The following is a 19,591-nucleotide window of genomic DNA, read 5'->3' on the forward strand; positions in this document are numbered from 1 at the left end:
GTATTCCTTCACACTGCGTGGGGATGTGTCATTGTGACTGGTTTAATAAAAAGCTAAGCAGTCACTAGCTAGGCAGGAGGCCTAGGTGGGACTGACAGAGCTGAGGAAGAAAAGGGGTGTTGCCAGCCAGGTGCAGGAAGGGCAGTACAGAGTAAGGTGACAGAGAACGGCAGTTTAGAAAGTATATTTCAGTTATAGGCACTAGTTAGGAACAAGTCTAAGTAATGGCCAAGTTTTCATAATTAGTAACTCTCCATGTAATTTTTTTGTATGCTGGCATCCTCCCAAATTCATCTCATATAACAGTAGCTACCAATATGGTCCTTGAAATAAGATAAATCTATCCTAAAACATAGAACCAGAAAATTACTTGGTTTAAGAGGAAATAATCTGACTTATCTAGATCTGAGCTTTCTGATTTATGAATGTGTAGAGGTAAATAATTTAACACATATATGAATCATTTATCTATATCTGTATATAAGGTTTATTACTATGCTTAAGAAATGAAAAGGGAGGGCTGGAGGGGAGGGAGGGAGGGAGGGAGGGAGAGGGAACTGGGATCGACATGTAAAATAATAAATTTAAAAAAAAAATGCTTTGACTCCAAAAATTAACTTGAAGAACAAGTTACTGGGGAAAAGGATTTCTATTTTTGTTTCCACAGAAAATGAAAAGATGTGGATTCCTTCCAGACTAATGTGGTTTGATCACGCCAGACCGCCTGAAACAGAGAACAAGCTGATCCTACATTCAAAACAGCTGGACAAAACAGCCCTACAGACTACAGCCAGGATAACTGAATCTTCTTCGAATCCCCCAAGACAGCGCCCCTTACCAGCAGGAAGTAGTTTGGAAAGAATGACGCCCAAATTCCAAAATATTGTGTATAAATGTTTGTTTTCATTTAATTGGACTTTGTTATATAAAATTAAATAAAAATATTTAAAAAAGAAGAAATGAAAACAGTATAACAATAAATTTAATAACTTCAATATCATTTACCAAAAGGAAAATTTAGGTGGTAAGATGGAAAAACAAGATTGGTATTTATGATATGAGGAGCACTAAAGCAATAGGAAACAAATACTGCTTACTGAAAAGAGCTAAAGGTATAGGTAATGAAAATGATAACATTCCATTAAGTATTTGAGAAATCAAAATAGAGTAACACACCTGAAATATGGGAAAAAATTACTCATGAAGATCAAAGTCAGCCTGGTTAGCACATGGAGACACTTTCACAGCACACACACAGACACACAGAAGACACAGACACACACACACAAACACGCACCTACATACACACACACACACACAATGCACATATGCACAATGCACAAACACACAAAGTCATGCATGCACATACACACATATATACACACATGCATGCACACGCACACACACATACACAAATATGAATACAAACAAATGAGCTCTTTAATGGATAAACACAAAAGGCTTAAGAAATCTGATAATATCTACTAATATGATTTGGCTTTAACCAAAATGAGCATATTATGAAAGGCACCAAGCAATGACTACCCATGAAGTCAAAATAGTTAAGAACCTTTGAAGGAATTCTGACAAATAGGTCACAAGGTTAATAGGTTTGTTTCCCTGAAGTTTTAATAATTCTAATTTTGGGAGTCTACCTAAGAAAATGACCAATTTATAAAACTTCCACTATATATTATATTAACATAAATATAATAATTTTCCTAAAGTTAAAAAATACATGCATTCCAATGGAAGACTGGTTAAAGAAAATTTTAAAAATTACACAGTAGAATGTAAATTATGTTGAAATAATTTATTAAAGTGAAAACTTTACATGTATTTGTATTTAAGAATAGGTTATATCATACATGCTGTGAGCCTAGTTTTTATAAAGCACATACAGACAAGGGAAATCAGGGAAGATACACAGCTGACAGGGTTTGTGCCTCTCATTTCCACTGGAAGAGATTGTGATCTACTTGGCTGTTATCTGTATTTTCTGATTATTTTGGAATTGACTTTTTACCACTTCTATAGTTAGAAAATAAATAAAATGAGGTTCATTTCACTAAAGGTATGTTTTTAGCAACCTGGCCCATAATTTTTTTTTTTTTAAAAAGGATATGTTTAACACTGATGGACCAGTGGGTGAAAAGCTTGCTACACAAGCATGCTGCCCTGAGTTGAGACACATGTGGAAGCATGTGTCTGTAAAGCATGGGCTCTTGCAGAGGTATGGGAGACAGACACAGACGTATGCCCAGAAACTTGTAGACCAGTTAGTCTGGCATACAGAAGGGAAGAAGAGGCCCTGTGACTATAGTAACATCTGTGGTGAGACCCAATCACTGCCTTACTTCAGAGTGTAGCCTTTTGTCATTCACTACGTACCTGAAATACAACAGCTTATATACAATTTTAATATACATTTTTAATGGAATACTTAAATAAGGATAACTCAGAACACAGAACTCAAACTCCTTTGGGACAGTTTGATGAGCAACATCTGCCAAGTTTAATAGTATTTTTTTATTATTTGGGAAAATATGTTTGAGCTTTTTTTTTGTTTGTTTGTTTGTTTGTTTTAAAGAAGACATCTACCACACAGTAAACTAGAACATTCCCATAAAATTCTGCTTGAAATACAGCAACCTACACATATTTATTTGTAGTCTGTAGAAACAAAGACTGTCTCTTGAAGTTTCTAAAGGTTAAGGAAGAATTTGTTTATACTTTGGCTTTGTGCTTTAATGGATTTGTCCTGCAAAGGCAAATGAGGTGGTGCTGAATGTTTTCACATGTGTCCTATCATTCAGAAAATGATCTTGTTACTCCCAGCAAAGGCCATCAATGTGGTAAGCAAACAACTTCCTAAGCAGCATTGTACAGAGAATGTAAGAAGATCCCACAGACACACTAGAGTGTTCTCTTATACTTCATTTTTAATGTATATTATTATGTTTCAAATTTCTTCACCTTATAAAATCACTGATGTTTATAAACACTAGATCTATATCACAAATCAGTACTAGTGAGAATTCTATCCCTTGGATGGTACTATAATCTATGTGTCTCCATTTTGGAGAGTGTAATGGAGATGAAATGTTTGTTAGTGTTGTGCTTAGGAACATTTGGAAACTCACAGGCAAATAAATTATTAACTGTGGAGTTTCTCAGAAAAGTTCATGTCTAAGTGTCTAAGTTATGAAGATAGGAGTACAAAGGGCTAACTGCGATGACATGACTCACATCATTTTCCAACCTAACCTGGAGGCAGAACCTTAGCTGGAGTACAACCTTTTACTCACGTCTCTAAAATGAATGGTATCATAGGAGTATATGCTGAATTCATTATCATCAAATTCTATTAAATTCTTGCACCTTTTCCTATATCTCTCACATAGAAGCATTTGGTTCATACTTGGCCAGAGGAGGCTCCTAATTACATTTTTGATAAGTACTTAAAGAATTTACATATTTCCACATTTGATTTATCATGGTTGCCAGTAATAGTACTTTGGTAACAACTTGAGGTGGTTCTACTCTACAAGTCCTTGCCATTTCTCTCAGAAAAACTATTTTGAGAGAAAAAAAGTTGCATCTTTAAGACTTTAGGAGTAAGTAACCCAGACTTTGTTAATATGTAAACCTAATCTGTTCAGATAAAACAGCTTTGTGAGGGGGTGAGAAACAGATCAATTAAAGGAGGAAAAGCAGAATTTCCACATGGTATAAGGAGAGAAACACCTGAAAAGGCATTAATCATACCACATACAATGGTTTTAAATTTGTCTGAGAATCCTCATAAGACAGGGAAATCACCTCAGTTTAGCTAAATAATGAACATATTCATCAGTTTCTCAAAGTCTAGGTAAGAATAGCCAGAATTGACTTCAGGACTTGCCAACAAATTGGTATGAATAGATTTCTACTTAGTTCTATGAACAGGGTTGTATATATTTCCATTAACTTTTATAGAGCTTTAGAAGAAATAAAAGAGTTCTTTATTTAAAAATGAATTGTGTGTAAAGGTTCTTTCTTAGACATTCTGCTGTAATAGAGTAAGGCTTCATTAAGATTTAAGATGAGCAGCTGGAGTGATGGTTCAGCGGTAAAGAGTGCCTGTCGTACTCACAGAGGACTTGGCTTCAGTTCCCAGATTCCATGGTGACTCACAACCACCTGACCCTCCAGTCCAGGGGATCTGATGCCTCCTTTTGAATTTCCTGGACACCAGGCAAACACGTGTAGGTATGAATTCATTAATGTAAGCAAGACACTCATAAAATAAGTGAATTTTTAAAAATTGAAAAAAAAACTTGAAAGATAGATGTCAAATAAAGCTTGAATACAATGGTATTTGTTTACTTATTTTGACATTGAAATTTCATAGAAAGTCATTTTATAATCCTCTTGCATGTTCTCAGTATTGTACCTGCAGGCATTATTGAATAATTTAAATTTGTCAGTATTTTCACAACTTCTGTAGACTTTGCTGGTGGCTCATTATGATGATAACACGGGAGTAAGAAAGCTAACAGTCTACAATCACAGCTTACATGATGCTACTTAGGAGACAGCAAGGGATGTACAACATATGGTTACTTTGAACAGTAACTGAGTGCTGAGGCTGACAGAGAATGGTGATGCTCCTGAAGCACAACCATACTGTCTGCATTAGTCACACCAATTTTTGAATAAATATTTATCAGTACATAGCTGATTTAAGAATAATACTAGAAGTAGTAAATCATTGCCAATCTAAAAATATAAATATCCCTGACAAAAAAACATTCATATTCACTAGAAAGAAGCAAAATGTCAATAAAAATCTGCGCCTCTGGACAGCTAATTCATGTTAAATTAAGCCCTTGTTCTTGTAAGTTCCCAGCAATCTTCAGTATGTTTTCGATTTTTTACTTTCCTGTGTTTCCAAAAATGAAAACTGCATCATTGTGAATTCAAGATGAGACAATGTAGGAAATTTAAAACAAAACAGAAAAAAGTACAGTAACTTGAGATATATTTAAGTCATAAGATGTCAAAGCTGCAATAGTGTCCCACACATGAGAGTTTTTCCCCCAGCCTGATAGTTTGACATGCTTTTTAAAGATGTCTCCATTAAATTTTTTTCACACAGTTTGATCCCATCCTTTCCCCTCCCTCAACTCTAAAGATCCTCTCAACTTCCTTACTCATCAAACTTCATGCCCTCTCTTTCAAACAACAAAATCCTAAGAAATGGAAAATGAAAATCAAAACAAACCAGCTAAAATAAACCCTAATGAGACAGAAATGATGAAAACAAGACAAAGAGCACAAAAATGAAAAAGGAGTCTGTTTCGTGTTGTACAAGTTCTCCTGGGCATGGAGCCTGCCCTGCTTTTTCTCTTTCCCAGAAGGTACCAACTGCAAAGAGCTTCTTAGAGGTGTGGCATTGTGTCAATTTTCCCACCTCAGTAACTAGATTTTGTCTGGTTTTAACATGTGCAAGTCTTGTGCATGCCGTCACGGTTTCTCTGAGTTCATATGTGTGTCATTCTGGTTGTGTCTGCAAGACACTGTTTCCTTGGAGTCATCTACCACATTTGGATCTTACAGCATCTATCACATCTGGATATCACAGTCTTCCCAAAAGCCTCCTCTTCTGTATAGATCCATAAGCCTTGAGGGGGAAGGGCTGGACAAAGACATTCCATATATAGCTCAATGCTCTAGAGTCTCCCATTCTCTGCGTTTTTTCAGGTTTGAGTCTCTGTGCCAATTACCATCTGCTGCAAGAAGAAGCTTCCCTGGTTACAGTTGAGTGGTGCTCTGATGTAGTGGTATAGCAGTGTGTTATTAGGAGTAATTTTGTTGCTAAGTTTATGAGTGGAATAATAGCAGTAGGGTTTTTTTTTTTTTTTTTTTTTTTTTTTTTCCTTGAGGGTCCATGACTTATCTAGTCTCAGATTTTTGGCCATTTTAGCAGTGTCAGGTATGAGTTTGATTTCATGGAGTGGACCTTACACCCAATATTTTAAAATAGTTGTGTACCATGACATTTGTGTCCCTCCTGCAATAATGTATATGACATACAAGTAAGTCACTGTTGTTTATCACTGGGATTACAGTTGGAGATATTGATGATTAATTTTCTCCTCTGATAGGAATGCAAAGTACCTTCTAAAACCATGCAGGGTAAGTAAAGGAGAAGCTTTTAGTTTGTCAACAGCTTCATTCCTCCATGTTGTCTGTCATAAGTAAGTTATGTCTTCAGAGATATGCAGAGATATGGATTTATCATTAAATTGTGAAGAAAGAGTAGTAAAGGAATGGAGCTGGACTAGAAGAAAATGCAGAAAGGGAATACATAGAAAAACTAAGGGTCACAGGGTCTGTACCAAGAGACCCAAGTTCTTAGGAAATGGAGTTGGTGTGGGAGGAGAGGCTCCTTCAGGAACACCGCAGCAGGATTACGCATTAAGTAGGGAGAGACTGGAATCCAGGACAGAAAGGAAGATAAAGATCCCTACCAGAAACTCAGCACTGTGGCAGCTTTAAATCCTTGGTAGCAGGTTCCCCCCAGTCACAAAGTAATGACGATGGGATACAAGAGAGGCCTGACAGGGACAACAGGTAAGAACTAGGAGGTCATAAGGGTATGGGCTGGGATGGGAGGAATGATTTGATATGGGATGCTCGTCAATGAGAGAAAAAGGCAGAGTTCCTAACAGGGTTACATGTCCACCAAGGTCTTCCTCAGAGCAGTAGCCAGCAGCATCCTATACCATCTGCCTTGCTCTCTCCTAACACAAACACACTTCACACTTCTGAGCACATTCTACCCGCCTATGCTGAGATTGAACACTGTTATTCTCACCCCACTTCACTGTTTTTACTCCATATTTCCCTTAAGGTTATTGAGAAAATGATGATAGTTCAAGCTGAATCCTCTGTGATGTTTCTAACATACCCTGAAGACCTTCAAATCAAGGATAATTATCCATTTGCATCTGTTATAAAGACTAAGTTATATGAAATAAAGGAAGGCAAATACTTTGCACAGCAATGTATGGGAAGTCATAGAAAAGAACAAGAATGACCACTGTGCATTTCCTTAGTCAGTGTATAGTTAGGTGGCCACCATATAATGAATGCCAGCCACTGAGGATATGGGGTCATCTTTGGAGACACAGAGGAAATAATCTTGCAAGGGATTGACCTAATATTTAAATTCTGAATGGGTTACAACTAATGTTCTCATTCTCTTGTTCCCCCTGTCTTTGAGACAATGTCATTTAGGCCAGACAGGCATTGAACTCACTATGGAGTCAGCAAAGAAGTTAACCTTGAACTTATGATTCTCTTGCTTCAGTCTCCCTGAGAGTTGCAATTACACAGGTATATCACCACACCAAAGTGCAGAGAGGATTGGACCCTGAACTTTGGGCATGCTACATTAGCCCTCAACAAAAACAGAACCATGTTCCACTGGAAGAGATATTTCTACTGAATACCCTTATAAAGCAACCAAAGGAAACATTTTATATATTTTAGTAAACTTTACAAAAATATATCTCCTTCAGTCAAATAAAATTAGCAAACATCATATAAACAAGTATATAAAATATAGTTACCCATTAATGCTGTACTAACAGTTCATTTGCTTGGTAGGCTATGATGCTATTGAGCAAATAATGTTATATTGTTAATGAGAATTTGTTAGAAAAAAAATGTTTCAGAAGCAGTATAAGACACAGAAGTTTTGGCTTTAAAAACATAGGGTAATCATCAATATTTAGCCATGTCACCCTTACCCCCCTTAGTACCATCTTATTCCATTTTTTCTGTATTGTTATTGGGACTTTTTGTTTCATTTCCTGCTAAGAATGTAGCTATTTTTTTTTGCAGGAGCTTTTTTTTTTTTCCTCAATTAATTGGAAATGCAGAACAAGTATTTAAATTTTGTATGCATTCTAAAATTTTAGTGTAGTATATTCAAAGTGAAAAAGGACATTCTAAAGTATGAAAAATCCCCCACATTTATACATTAATATCTTACTTCATTTGGATGATGGAAGAGAAATTATAAAGAGGGTGTGAGAGACTCAAGTTCTGATTGACATGTGCTAAAGTAAACTGCCTTTAATCCTCAGAATTCTTATATATGCTTTTCAGTTCTACAAACTGATAGCCTTGACAGATGGTCCTACAAGGATTGGCATACAACTAAAAAAAGACATGGTTTATGACAACTTTTAAAATGCTGAAAATATATGGGAAAACTGACACAATCATTTGAAATCATAATGTGGATTTTTTTTTAGAAACAAAAGCAAATTACTTTTATTTAAAAGCTTTATAAAAATAGTCATTATTCAGAGCAAAATTTTTTTCACCTGTCTGCCATACATATATTAAAAGCTTGTTTTAGCAACAATATGTACACAGGGAATATTGGCAATCTTAAAACTTTATACTTAGTTAACAAATGCACTGGAAAGATCTAAAATGCTATTTTACCACATAATCCAATACATTTTCTTTCTTATAGCCTAAAATTTTCATCAAACAAAACAATCAGACCAAAGATAGTAAGAGATATTGGTTAATTATTTCCTTTTTTTGACCTTTCTGGATCCTTAAAATTTCCCATCATGCCTAACTCACAACTGATACCCATGAGTTACATCTTACTGACTAGCTCAATGAAGGGGTGAATTCTCTTGAGTATTTTGGATTGTCGGTAATTTATTCTTGGCAATAACTTTCTGTATAAATAGTATGTAATCCTAAAATATTTTAGGAATAAGTCTTTTTCACTCTTGAAATATGCCTTGAATTATACACCCTCTTTCAAATGGTTAAGAGGTGAAGATGACAAGTATACATAGAAAGCAGCAGGAGTTGAGTGCAGACTGGATTTTAGGTATGTTATCTGTACATATATAGTATACACAATGGATCCTGTGCAATGGACAAACAGATCCAGCCAATTGCAGAAATAAAATAAAAATTTGAATTAATCCCATGTATGTGTTTTGTTTTGTTTGGGGGACAGGGTCTCACTCTATACCTAGTTGGCCTTGAACTAATTATATAACAAGGCTGGCCTTGAACTTGCATAAACCACCATCTCCAGCCATTAGAATCCCAGGATTATGGACTAGGAGAGTTGTTATGTTCATATGTAATACTTACTCATGCTAGAAACTTCAAATGATCCTGATGTAATCTTGCCAGACCCCTGAGACACAGCTTATGTCTCCCTTCATAGTCTCATTGTTTATAGAACTAAAATGTTTTTGTATCAGGATCACTTACAACTTCAAACTTTCTGAACATCTCAAGATTTCTAGATCCACATTCTTGTTAATGTGCACTACAGACCACATCTTGAAATTTAACACTAATTTATTCATTAATTATTTCATCAAGATTACACAAATCATGCTGACAACATGAATAACATACACTTGTGAAGTTTTTTCATATTTGGGATTAATATAATTATAACATTTCTTCCTTCCTTCTCATTTCTCCAAACTTATCCATGGACCCCTCCTCACTCTCCTTCAAATTCATGGACTATTTTATCATTAATTGGAATAACATACTCTTTATGAAACATTAACATATTTTCTGAACAAACAAAAAGTTTGTGACAACATAGTTTTGTGCATTTATAAATGTTTGGTGCCTGGATTGATTGAAAACAGTTCACCTTTTCTTTGCTTCTGCATTTTAACAACTATGACACATTATAATGAGGGTGTGAAGAAAACCCAGCTTTAAACAGGAGACCCAAGAAAGTGCCCTGTGAGCTCCAGGTGTTCTCGTCCCACATTTTGCAGAGATCTAACAATGCTATCTGCTAAGACAACTACAACCTACAAGAAAAGAAAACAAATCCCCCCCCAAGTGTGTGTGTGGGTGTGTGTGTGTGCGTGCGCACAAACAATTCACACACTCATCATTCATTCAGAATTGAACTGATAATACTATACAAATATCCATGGTTTTGTTATAATAAAACATTTTTACTTTAAATTCATTACAATTAAATTAGAATATAAATTCAAATTTTAAACCAAGAGTAAAATAAAGCATATAAGTTCAATATTTGATATAAAGTAAACAGATGATTAGAAAGAAGAATTTTACCAGAGGGAGAAAAGAAGAAAAAGAAAGAAAGAAAACTGGATAGAGTGGCTAATTTGAATGTGAATCTGAGTGTCATTTAAGCAATAAATTAGATTGAAATGATTTACTGAACACAATATGCATTCTAATACTTGCAGTATCCCATATGCCATTTCTAATTAAACTGTGGAAAAACACAAAGAAAACTGCTTATATTCTTGGTATTTCTTCCTGAAATATTAATAAGAACTAACCACAGAGCAGAAAAATATATTTTCTGGGTCACTTTCTAATATCCCACATCATAGCTTTAAGCTCTAACATTTTAATTGTCTCATATGAGGATTCAGTCCCGCATCAGACACAGCACTCACCTTTCTTTCTCAAGAAGCTGCTGCTCCTGTGGAGCCATCTTGGGTTCTGTCCCAAGATTCTTGTGCATGTGATGTCTTCTCTTCCTACTCGGTGCAATGTCAGTGACATCAGGACTTGAAAATAAGGAATCCTCTTTACAAAGAGTGGCTAAAATAAAATGAAATGCAATGCAATAAGATCATACACGTAATTTATATTAAATAATACATTTCTTCCTCAGTAATAGCATAAGTGTCACAATGAAAATATAGCAAAACTACTCTCTCAAACCCTTATGCACACTTGCTGATATGAATCCCATAGTTGGTGTGCAATAGTTTAACGCCAATGTGAGAATTATGAACAGTGTCTACTTGAATAACCTGGTTCAAATAATCTCTGCCTATTTGAGGCAAACACAGTCTCAACAGTGGATAAGTAATGTACTAAAGGGACACCGTGAAGCAACTTAACCTAGAACAGTGATAATGGGAGTGTGGCAATTTGTTAGTTACAGAAAATTACAGGCTTAAAGAGAAATTTAAAGTGGCTGAAGTCTGGAAGCCTCAGGGTGACCTGTACTTGTGAGGCAGAGGCAACAATGGAAACACATTTGTTTTATGTTTCTATGTTTACTATTACTCTTGCTCCAAAAGGTTTAAGGGCACTAACAACACCTGCTTGTTAACCGGTACACAAACTGTTCTACCAAAATCCATGTTTCTATTAAAAAGAAAAAAAGGAGTGTTTGGGGGCTTATAACAGAGTTTTTAATGTGTCCTAGTGTCCTCTTGGTATATATACATGCCCTCATGTCTCATTTAGGTGTATCAGGAAAAAAAAAAGTTCTGTGGCACAATCAAAGAGGAAGCTTGAACACTATATAAAAGCTTCAATGTGAGGATGTAGAAAATTCAAAGTACTGTGCAGGTCCTACTAGTATTATGCCATAAACAGCAGCTGATTCGGTGAAAACAAGTCAAGAACTATAGTTTTCAAAAGCTAACACTTCACTGAGGAAGTTGTGACAAATCTCACCTGAATCCTCGGTTGGATTTTTAAATATCTATTTGTTTTTTAAGACAGGGTCTCACTATGTAGCCATGGCTAACCTTGAACTTACTATGTAGAACCAGGCTGGCCTCAAATTCACACAAATCTGTCTGCCTCTGCCTTCTTTTTATCTTAGTCTTCCTAAGTTTTTGGTTTTGTCCCATTCCAGTTTGTTTTGTTTTGTTTTGTTTGTTTGTTTCTTGTTTATTTTTCTTTAGATGTGTATTTGTTTTCTAAGGAGAGTCAGATAGGGTGTAGATTCAGATGGGAGGGAAGTTGGGAAGGCTCTGGGAGGCGGTTGGGGAGATAAAAACTTTAATCAGAATGTATTATATGAAAAACATCCATTAACAATACAGGAAAAATAAAGAAAACAAACAAAATAGGTAACCGTGGACCTCAAAGGAAAAAAAGGAGGGAGGGTAAAGGCAATAAATTCCCCATCTTACAAACGAAGATGAAACAGTAAGAATTTCAAGTGATTGCAAACTGAATATCCTATAGCTGTACTTCCAGAATCCCCAGTTTTAACACTACCATCAGCTCTCTGTCACCACAGTGTATCTTTCGGTATTCCCAGTAATTTCTAAGCAATAAACAAAAGAAAAAGGCCATTGTCAATCAGCTAGCCAGCTGAAGCACTGCCTGGCAGAGGCTGTGGGATGAATCTCAAGGTCTCACCAGGTTCGCTGAGCTGGGAAGAGGGATCTTTACACAATCCCTGCTATTATAAACGGTGGCTCACACAAAACCACACTTCTCATCTGACAGCAGAACTGCAGGATCTTGGCAGCACAGAGAAGACATGAGGAGAGTGTTGGCTTCCCTGGGTAATCTCAATGTCAAATTAAATGACCCTTGGCTAAACTGCCGGGAATTTGGATAAGTCCCATGAGGGGGAAAAAAAAAATACCTGGTACATTTCCGTTTCTGACCAATAAACTCTTAAGTCTTAATATTTTTAGATTTTTTTTTCAAACACACACACCAATGAATTGATTCCTAATGATATTCTTCTATACTCATAAATCTCTCCTATCTAGTTGTCATCAGAGGCTTCCTTCTGCATCTAATGGGAGCCAGTGCAGAGACCCACAGCCAAACAATATGCAGAGAGAGAGACACACAGAGAGAGAGAGAGAGAGAACTGAAGGTCTCCATCAGGTCCCTCCCCTTGGAGATCTGGGAACCCCGTAGAAAATCTGGGAACCCTACATGAAAACATAGCACAGAATCAACTAAGCAGGGCTCACAGAGCAGCGTCAGTCACAGAGCCTGCATGGGTCTGCCCCAGGTCCTCAGTGTATATGTTGTGGTTGCTAGCTTGGTGTTTTTACAGGACTGGGAACCAATTCTTTTGTCTGCTCTTGGGACTCTTCCCCTCATATTGTTTGCCTGCACAGTCTTGATGTGAGGGCTTCCTCATTGCCACATGGTATATTGTTTTGACCTATTTGGCTGTTGTCTCTTGGAAGCTGCTTTTTTTTCTGAGGAGGAATTCAAGTGCTTATTAAACATCTAATTTCAATAAATAAAGTAAAACCGAAAACAGGAATTTATTTTCAGGGTTATAATTTATTAGGTTCTCATTCTAATCACTTTGTAGAGATTTTCTATTCATATGATGTACAGCTTGTTATATTCTAATGCAGAGAGCCACATTTCTTTTTTCCAGGCCACACACATTTATCGCTGTCTGCTCACATGCTTTCTCTAACCCAAGTATCCTGAGGGATATTATTTACTATTCATTGTATTTTAAATGTAGCTCTTGCATTAAACTGTAGAACGAAGGAGGTCAAGAACAAACATAAAGCTACCACTTGCTTCCCAGACTCATGACAAAGTATTAAGATCCTAGCATTGAAACATAATCCTGATTTGCTTTGTTGACTATATTCTCAAGAAAATGCCTTTCACATATGTCAAGGTCTACAGTGTTACTAATATTCACATCTGCTCCTTGCTTTGTTTTGGATGCCCACTTATATTCCCCTTTAGCACCGACTTTTACTTATCACCCCTAGCAGTTCCTACCTATAAAACTTGGGGTTAATAATCCCAGCCACTCGTTTTACAGACACTATCTTGTATTGCTGCTATTTTCCTTCCATACCGTCTTCTCTCTCCAATTACAGTATGAATGTTAGTGATAATTTACATTTTACACATGGAAACATTGCTATCTTGCTACTTAGTAGTTTTATGTACGAAAAATTAGAACATGCAAGCTCTTATTTTCACAGTCGGACTTATTCGGGAACCAAGATAGAGTAAGAGAAAATGCAGTAGGAACACATGAGTGTACAGCTTCTATTCTGCCCTTTATTGTGGGCAAATCTTGGAATCTCTGAATTCCTCAGTTAGAAGATGTATACTCACTCTGAATTCTGAGATAATAAAAACCAATCAAACATAATTAGATACATGTACAAATTATTTTTTAAGTCAAAACATATCAGATATACATGACACAATTGCAGCATTAAGAATACTTGTGATCTTATAGGAAAATATTGAGATTCCTATGGAATGAATTTAAAAATGAAATTTTAGGACAACTTCTAGATCTTTTCATAAAATAAAAAGGCAAATGGGACTGGGTTATTTCCAATAAAGAAAATAACCCAACTGTCAGAAAAATCTCCATCTATTAAGAAGGCAGCTATGAAAATGCTCAGACTGTTGGGCTACTTTAATTCAATTATTTAATTAATTTACATTTTCAGGAATTGATTAAGCATTTGCAATACATATGGCATAGTCTTTTATTTCCAAAGATATAAACATTAAGGGGGAAAAAAATCAACCTATAACGCGAAACCTCAAAAAACATCTTCTTTTTTCCACAGAGAGAGTAAAGCCTCTAAGGCCTGAGGCTACTTTTTACTTCTGTGGTATGTCTTACTGACAAGAACCCAGATAATCAGGACAAGAAGCTAAGATAAGGTGGGTATAACCACACTTCAAACAGCATTATCTTAAGTAATCTATCGGAGGCAGTAAATTTGTAATCTGATGAAACAAGTGAACATCATTATTCCTCATCATTCACTAAATAGCCCCCTTTCAAGCTCTAACCTCTTGTCATCCTGTTTTTATGATCTACTAAATAACTGATGACCATCTCACACAAAAGTCAACAGATTAACCTGTTCATCAGCAATCACTAGATAAAATGATAATACAGCATCAAACACGAAAGCATCTGTGTGCATGTGGACACATCTCCAGGTTCATCATACACAATGGAAAAAGTCAGACTTCTCTCTGGCTAGCACACCTGGAATACAAACCTCACAACAAACATTTACTAAATTGTGGTAACATAAGAAGTCATTTTTTAGAAATCTAGTATTCTAAAAATAAGAGACACAGCAGGATACTAACCATGAACTGCACACTTCAGAAGTACTGAAACTATTGAAAATAATGTGGGTTGAGTACATGAAGTAGCATTCTTCATCAACAACAGAACTTGGTGATAACTTTTCAATTTTTTTTAATTGTATGGCTTGTAATGAAGCTTTTCTTCATACAACAGGGTACATTATTCCAATATCTAATAACTACTGAAGTTTTTCTATATCAGGTACTCTACAGAAGACATTCGCAAGGCTTATAGCCAAGTAGCACAAGAGAATGCAACTATTTCCAAGAAGCCATATGGAGGAAATTATAACATAATGTTTAAAAAAGATCTCACAGCTTTTAAACCTGTACCAGTGTTATATTTTTGTAATTAATCTGTAGAGCTTCACATTTTCTGTTCTTTTGCCAAAGATCAATTACAATTTGATTTCTTATACTGCTTTCCTTATTTACAGAAACTTCTTTTGAAAATGTACTTGTTGTCAGATGGAATTGAAATATATTTCCCAAGAGGAAGCTAAAAGTCTATCTTACTTCTGAGCATGTTGATGTACAAAAAGCTGGGGATTAGGGTTTTACTTCAGTGAAATTATTTCTGTATGGTGCTATGCTGAGCATCAGTCCCAGGACTAGTTGCATGGTGAGTAAACATCCCACAACTCAGCTACATCCCAAAGTCTAGAGAATATTCTAGAGGAACTCAAATAACAAACATTAATGGAAATTGCCTAGTCATGTTTTAGCATCTTTAGATAGCTTCCCAACATCTTTAATCAATTGCATCACTCTTAAAATAATTAATTTGATACGTATAAGAAGCACAAAGTTGGGCTGGAATTGTCTTATGTGCTACTATATTAGCACAATGTATAAAACAGAATCATTACTCAATACAATCAGTGATTAATTGTCATAAAATTTAAATACTAATTGGTTTAAAATAAGTAATTCCTCAAATTAGTTTGTGTTTATATAAAATATAACACTGTTGATTATGTCTGCTACCATCGATTTAGTTAGCATTAAAAACATAGTTCTATCTAGGAAAAGCAGTTTATGAAAGAACCCCATTAAGTATTCAGTTTATATAATTTTACTGTTAAAATAACAAACCTTGGAAAGTACATTTAATGGTTAATAAGTTTCCACAAAACAAAACTATAATTCCTCAGCTTCAATAAGTTACCCATGTCTGCAACACTTGAGCCAACACAGAGTTCATTGTTCCTATGTGAGGTGTGGCCTGCCATCAATAGCAAACACTAGCAAGTGTTTGTTCATACAGACTTGTGTGATTTTGGGGATTTTTTTTTTCTCCTGATGCACTTTTAATGAAATGTAACTCTTTATAAAGCTTGAGTATTTCAGTGAAATGAAAAATAAGTACATCATTTGTGTTCAGTCGCTGCCTGACAACATAGCTGAGGAACATAGTCACACAGGGAAGGTTAGCATAGCACAGCTGGGAAAGCAGAAATAAAAGAAAGTCAGCTCTCTTTACTGATAAGGTAGGGAGCTAGACAAAGACTCGAGCTCTGGGAAAAGAAGCATGAAAGAAATCACGGCCTTCAAGAATGAATCTTCTCCAGTCACTAATCTTTTCTTAGAGGCCATGATTTTTGAAAAGAAAGGACAGAGGACACTAAAAGGGAATGGAGTGCAGGAAGGCATGAGATTGAATGTCATGTGTCTCCAGAAGCTTTCAGAAACATATGTCTGCTTTGCTTTATGTTTTATCCAATGAGATACTCTGTATTAATTTCGTACAAATATTTACCATAAAAAGCGTAGAGGGCAGTTGGTGAATAATCACTCCTTTACTTTTCTTTCTTGGTAGGGGGGTTCTCTGTGTTGCTTTGGAGACTGTCAGGGAACTCACTCTGGCCTGGAACTCTGCCTCCTGAGTGCTGGAATTAAAGGTGAGTGCCACCAATGTGTGATTTAAATATAAAAATCAAGTGGACATTTTTGTTAAACTCTGAAGAAACTGGGAAATTTTAACATCTGAATTTTCAGCAAAACCTCAGGTAATTATTTAAAGCTGTGTGTGTGTGTGTGTGTGTGTGTGTGTGTGTGTGTATGTGTGTGTGTGTGTGTGTATGTGTGTGTGTGTGTGTGTATGTGTGTGTGTGTGTGTGTATATATATACATATATATATATATATATATATATATATATATATATATGATGGGAGATGTCATTCTGTATATGTTTCTCATACTGGTTAATGAATAAAGCACTGCTGGCCAATAGGAAAGGAAAATAGGAGGGACTAGGAAACAAGGAGGAAAGAGGAAGTAGTAAGGAGGAGTCAAGATGGAGAGAATGGAGAGAAAAGAACCATTGGCCCCCGCTCTCCGGTAAGATAAGACCACGTAGAGATTAATAGAAATGGGTTAATACTTAAGACAGAGCTAGCCAATAAGAAACAAGTAACTGGCCAATAGAATTATATCAAATACAGAGTCTCAGTGTGTTAATTGGGGCTGGCGTGGCGGCGGGACCAGACCAGGCGGCGGGCAGAAAAACCCTACTCCTTACATATATATATATATATATATATATATATATATATATATATATATATAAATACATATATATTATATGTATATATATATAATTTTTCTATACTTATACATTCTTTCATAGTTATGTCATTCCTTTAGTTACAGTGAAATTGAAATTTCTTGTTTCTAGAAGATTTATCCTTCTGATTTATACTTGGTTGTAGATGGAAGTTTCTGTCCTGCCTGGTCTCGCAGCCATTTAATCCGAAATAAACACATAGAGGCTAATATGAATTACAAACTGTTTAGCCTATTGCTCAGGCTTCCTATTGGCTAGCTCCCTCTTAATTATTAACCCGTTTCTATTAATCTATGTATTTCCACCTGGTGATGGCTTACCAGTGATGCCTGAGCAACTTTCTTCTCAGCAGCTACATGAATCTCTCTTGAGGTTCACTCCCTACACTCCTTTTCCCAGCATTCTCCTAGTCCCGTAGCTTCTCCTATACTTCCTGCGTGGCTACATCCTGCCTGTCAATTGGCCAAAACGGCTTTATTCATCAATCAGTAAGAGAAACACATATTCACAGCATACAGACCAGGTGGTAATAAAATGTTAAAAATCTACTAACTCTACATAATAGTACTAAACACAGCAGGTCCAAAGAGTAAGCAGATTATATAACCCACTTCTTGGACTACCTTTTCCTAGTTTATAGAGAATCATATAACTTTCACATTGGTTTGTTTCAGGAATTTTAATAAAGAAGACATGGAGGCCTAATGATTCAAGGCCTACATCAATTTTTTTTTTTAAATTAGCAAAGCACCTGTTGTTGTTTTGAAACAAGTTTTCATTAAAGAATGCTGACTTTCTTAGTCAAGGACATAAAGAGGAAGAAAACAAGCTTTGGTGATGGCCACTCTCAGAGTTTTCAACCCAAGTCATTTTCATCAGCTGTTCTTTCTTAGGACAGTTCTTCCTTAGGACAGGAGATTGCATTAAGGTAGCAAGCTGCTGTGATTTGTCTTTGACAAACTGCTAATAGTACTATCAGATAATAAAATAAATTTAGCATTACAAGAGACAAGGGTTGTATATTTACATTTATATAGAACTAACATAAAGAGAAGATATTTCTGGTTTCTCAATAAACCTATGACTCTGCTTCCTAAAAGGAGGAAATAGCAGAGCCATAGGACATATGATGAGGTTCTTTCTGGACTTAAATGCAGAGAAAGCCGGGGCCCATTCAGAATATGATGACGTCACTGACACAGAGAGGTGTAAACCAATTTCCATGCCACAGCTTGGCTTTACGAGGCCGTAGCAATGGAGAGAAGACTGCAGAATAAACGGGCCACAACACAGCCATCATAAGTTGCTGGGTTAGGGTGAAGCTGCACATGGACAGTCAGGACTCTGTTAGGGCCTGGTGACCTGTGTAGAAGCCCAGATGCCAACTATGCACTAGGGAATAAACAAGTGAAAGGGTTGTGCTCTCTGAGACACCCACCATGGTCTAGACCCACCATGCTCTTCTCAAAAACTAGTAGAAAAGGAAGCAAGATGACTTGTCAGTAGTGACTGCCTGTGAAAACAAATCAAACCTCCTTAAAGTAAAACAACAAATTCCTGACTCTGAAGTATAGTGGTCTAGCAGAAATCAAAAGTTGCTATGAACAATAAGAAAAAAAAAAAAAAAACCAACTCACAAGCAGGATTCATTATTATTACATCAAGTGAAAGATTGGTATTTTTGTATTACATACTCGATTTTACACTCCTTAGAAAATTGTATTTTTCAGTTAGTTACGTCTCAATTCTAAAGCCAACTTGAATTTATGCAGTATTTAAAATAGGATAAAGTCTAAGATCTGCTTGATCAGCTGTGCTCCACTATTGCCTCTTCCTTCTCATAGATTTTCTTGCTCACAGGAACTCAGCAGGGAGGTAAGCACTGCAGACCCCGAACATCCAATTTCTGCTTGCAATCTTGGTGGTTACTTACATCAAATCCTTAGCACATGTTTCTATCTTGTCCTTCCCTTTACCTCACTAAAATGGATTTTGATTTCCATTTCTTACCATCTTTATTCTGCTGAAATCAGCATTTAGGTTTAAGACTTTCCTTCTGGCATGCCTTTCTTAGTTCTTACTAAATCAATTCATAATGCT

At 36.0% G+C, this 19,591-nt stretch overlaps 1 protein-coding gene across 1 annotated transcript in view; it reads right to left on the reverse strand.

Moving 5' to 3' along the window:
• The window catches only part of Xrcc4 (X-ray repair cross complementing 4), a 169,292-nt gene that overhangs the window by 61,928 nt on the left and 87,773 nt on the right, over positions 1-19,591 (reverse strand). The window contains exon 6 of the mRNA XM_051182945.1: positions 10,500-10,647. Coding sequence (XP_051038902.1) covers positions 10,500-10,647 — 148 coding nt within the window. The remainder of the gene's footprint in view (positions 1-10,499; positions 10,648-19,591) is intronic.

Source organism: Phodopus roborovskii, unplaced genomic scaffold (genome assembly GCF_943737965.1).
Source record: "Phodopus roborovskii unplaced genomic scaffold, PHOROB, whole genome shotgun sequence".
In the NCBI taxonomy this organism is placed as follows: domain Eukaryota; kingdom Metazoa; phylum Chordata; class Mammalia; order Rodentia; family Cricetidae; genus Phodopus; species Phodopus roborovskii.